The sequence below is a fragment of the Panicum hallii genome, chromosome 7 (genome assembly GCF_002211085.1).
Source record: "Panicum hallii strain FIL2 chromosome 7, PHallii_v3.1, whole genome shotgun sequence".
NCBI lineage: Eukaryota > Viridiplantae > Streptophyta > Magnoliopsida > Poales > Poaceae > Panicum > Panicum hallii.
The window spans coordinates 32,136,530-32,140,201 of NC_038048.1; the positions used below are offsets into that span (position 1 = coordinate 32,136,530).

Genomic DNA, 3,672 nt, shown 5'->3' on the forward strand with positions numbered 1-3,672 from the left:
AGCGTGAAGGCCATAAGGCGGGAGTCGTATTCGAATAACTCAGAGGGCTCTAAGCCCTTCCAGCACACGAACCGGCCTTACGGCTTAGACGTTATGATCAGACCCAGGTGACTACCCAAAAAAGATTCAGGGTCGTCGTCTAAGTCCGAGTAGTTGTCGAAAACGGGGGCCCTCCGACAGACGGTGGCTCCTTCGTCTCCGAGCTTGAGCAAACGATCTAAGTCCTCCTCCAAGTCAAAGAGGGACTCAAACCATGTAGCCTCCTCGTTGACCAAAGTGGCACGTAACCCAAACGGGAATAGGGCAGCGCCTCCTCAGATCGGTTTGAGTCCAATTCGAGAAATCCTGGTGCAGCATGAGTTCAAGTCGCGTCAAAAATGGACATCCTCTCGATCTTCTCGCCGAGATCAGGGAGCAGCAACTCATCGAGGTTGTCGACGAACTCGTCGAGATCGCTGCATCGATTTGCTGCAGAGGCCTCCGGCTTCCTGGTGTCGGCTAGGTGGCCGTTGAAACCACCCGAGCCGTTGGCGATGCAGATCCAGGAGCCGAAAACGGACGTTGTGCCCTCATCAAGCACGGTGCTGGTGAAGCTGAAAGATGCCATCGAGTTCTCCAATGGATGCTCGATGAACACCCTTACCTAGCACACTAGCTGTCAGTGTTTTACCGCCAAGACCATCAAGGGATACCCCCCGAAGTGGTGAGTTGTAGATGGGGTGTCGCCAAGATCAGGAACTCGAAGGTGCAACAAATACAAAGTTTAGACAGGTTCAGGCTACTAAGAGTGTAATACCCTACGTCCTATGTGGTGGTTTGTATTGGCTTAGGTGTGTCTTTGGAGCGGTTTCTTGCCCGCCCTTATATAGTCTGGGGAAACAGGGTTATATGGAAATTCTAGCCAGATACGAGCTGAGGAGTCATATCCGTGTACTACTCGGTAGTATCGTTCCCTTCCGACTAGTTCTACTACGGTACGAGTAGTTATAACTGATATAGGGCGTGGATCATATCTCACCTCTTATCCTAGAATATGTACGCTACGTGCGTAGTCCCGTGGCACTGGGTCTGATAGTGGCATAGAGGGCATAATTCTTAGATTCAATGGCATTGAGGGCAATTTCAAAATTTCTATAGCACTGAGGGAAGCCATCTAAATTTTTATGGTACCGAGAGAATTTACTCCGTTTTGCCAATAGAGCGAGGGCGTCCTTCTGGGTGGCGAGTTTACTTGAAAATGATGGCAGCTATCAAGACCTTTCTTTTTTCTTGCCCCGTGGATTGATACTAGTTACTTACCTTTAATCTTAGCTTAAATGTCCTTCTACAACCTTCTCTCTTTGAATTCATCTCTAAAAATAGAAAAGCTTCGATTCAGTGTTCAGATTAGCTTCCTTCCTAAATCAAAATCTCTACCTATTTCTAAAGATAATACTATTTTCTTGATCCGTCATTAACATTAGTTTATGGGTTGATGCATCGCTTCTCATCGAATCAACAAATCATTCTAATCCTGTTCCTACTACAATATGAAAGATCGATCAGCATACCCAAATATAAATAGGGAACTATCACAAAAAAGAGATAATAACTGAGAAACTTGAATTAAGAACTCCTATGAAGAAGCTATATAATGATAAAAATAAAAAGCTCCATGAGCTTCATTAGAAAGTATCACAATTCATAGTTAATTGTAGCAATGCACGGGCATTCTACTATATGCATGGTAAAATATTGTGTCGAAAATCATGCAAATAAGCGCAAACAAGCTATTATGACTACTCCAGCACAATCTAGCAGCATGCAGACTGATGCTATATGCGACAACCTATTCCTATTTATTATCTGCTGAAACAAAAAGGGTCAAAAGGTAAATCAATCTGCTAGTAACAAATAAATACAATCCCCAATTTGGCATCATCATCACGGCCGTCCATGCGTGCCAGCTTCTCTTGCTCTACTTAAGCCTCTGGACGATTTGCTTTACAGAGCTGTAGGTGCCTAGCACAACAATGGCCGTGCCAACTGCGGCAATGACCACGCAAGCCGCCGTCTCCAGCCACGGCTTCTTATACCCGAGCTTGGCTCGGACCCTGAGGTAGCACAGGCTCGGCAGCAGCATGGTGGCTGTGCAGCTGAGGAGCGCGCCGGTGAGCGCGACGACGTCGGCGAAGAAGGGAACGGCCAGCGCGACAACGGCGGTGCCGACGACGAGCGCCGTCCGGACGAGGACGCAGAGGAGCCGGCTCTTGCGGACGCCGAGCGCCGCCTCGACGGCCTCGGCGATGGGGGTCACCACCAGCGCGTACTTGGTCAGCGGGTTCACCAGCGTCGTGTAGATGGCGACCTTGGAGCTCACCTTCCCGGGCGGGAGGTTGAGGGTGACCTGCGACATGAGCGCTTCGCCGTACATGAGGTACCCAATGACGCCCATGAAGCCGTAGCTGAGCGTGCTCACGACGAAGCAGATGAAGAGCACCGTCGGGAACCTCTTCCTGTCCTTCATCCCGTTGTAGATCATGGGGAAGACGGCGTGGCCGCTGAAGCAGAAGGAGTAGAGGCTGACGGCGCTCGGCATGCCGGCCCAGTGCACGAGCCTGCCCCGCTCGTGGAACCCGACCCCGTCGAACACGGCGACCCACATGACGGCGGCGATGAGGACGACGGACGCGAGCGCGCCCCCCGCGGCAGCGTACGCGAGCACGCCGAGGCTGCTGAACCACGTGGTCGGGAGCACGGCGAGCGTGGCGGCCAGCACGAACCCCTGCTTGGAGCCGACCCTGAGGCCGCCGAGCCGGAAGCCCGCGCCCGGGAACAGCTTGTGCAGGTTGTCGCCCTCGAGGATGAGGAAGTCGACAGCGACGAGGTAGAGCTCGAGGTACATGAAGGCGGCGACGGCGAGGCGGCCCCGGCGGCCGAACGCCAGCGCGCCGATGTCCGGGTAGGTGGTGACGAGCGCGCTGGCGTCCATGCAGCGCTGCAGGAGGATGCCCGTGTAGCAGCAGATGACGGCGATGGCGAGGAAGACGGCGAGGCTGGACCAGCCGCCCTGCGACAGCGCGTAGGGGATGGAAAGCAGCCCGATCCCTGCCGCACACAATTCAAGAACAGCAGGCGATCAGCCGATTTGTTATGTGTTGAGTTGATCGATCGATCGATCGATCGCATGCATTATGCTGATTCATATTGAGCTGATGACGGTGTGTCCATGCATGGCAGATTAGGGCTAATGCGAGAGAGAGAGCTAGCATCCAAGGTATATATGGTACCTGAGAGAGCATTGACTCCATTGAAGCAGGTCTTGAGGAAGCCTGTCTTGTCACTTGCAGACGACGGCGGCGGAGGAAGATCGGCATTATTGTCGCCGGCGCCGGTGGTGGTGGTGGTGGCGGCCATTGCAGGGTTTGCCGCAGTTTCTTGAACGAAGTCACGTACGGGAGCTAGTACTGGCGGCCACATGCACATGTACTAGAACATGTTGGATCACCCGCTTCGCTTCGCCCTCCATTTATAGGCGAGGGGAAGCTTGGAAAGGTGACGGATGGGGTCAAATTCTGCGACCGCATATCTTCGTCGTAGCATCAGGGCAGTTGAAACGAACCTCCTGAACGAACGCGATCGCCGGCTGCAAACGAAACGTACGGTGTGTGCAGTGGTGAGCTGCTATTGGAA

At 53.0% G+C, this 3,672-nt stretch overlaps 1 protein-coding gene across 1 annotated transcript; it reads right to left on the bottom strand.

Annotated features, from left to right (window-relative positions):
• Positions 1 to 361: 361 nt before the first annotated feature.
• Positions 362 to 3,396, bottom strand: LOC112900648 (amino acid transporter AVT1I-like). Its single transcript, XM_025969481.1, has 3 exons — positions 3,270 to 3,396; positions 1,962 to 3,087; positions 362 to 593 (listed from the first exon to the last, which is right to left on the bottom strand). Exons 1-3 carry the CDS (start codon positions 3,394 to 3,396, stop codon positions 362 to 364), a joined length of 1,485 nt encoding a protein of 494 aa, XP_025825266.1.
• Positions 3,397 to 3,672: the final 276 nt, after the last annotated feature.

Coding starts and splice junctions, on each gene's coding strand:
- LOC112900648 (XM_025969481.1), bottom strand. CDS start 3,396: ATGGCCGCCACCACCACCACCACCGGCGCCGGCGACAATAATGCCGAT. Junction 3,088..3,269: donor TGGAGTCAATGCTCTCTCAG/GTACCATATATA, acceptor TGTGTGCGGCAG/GGATCGGGCTGCTTTCCATC. Junction 594..1,961: donor CAAATCGTCCAGAGGCTTAA/GTAGAGCAAGAG, acceptor GGCATCTTTCAG/CTTCACCAGCACCGTGCTTG.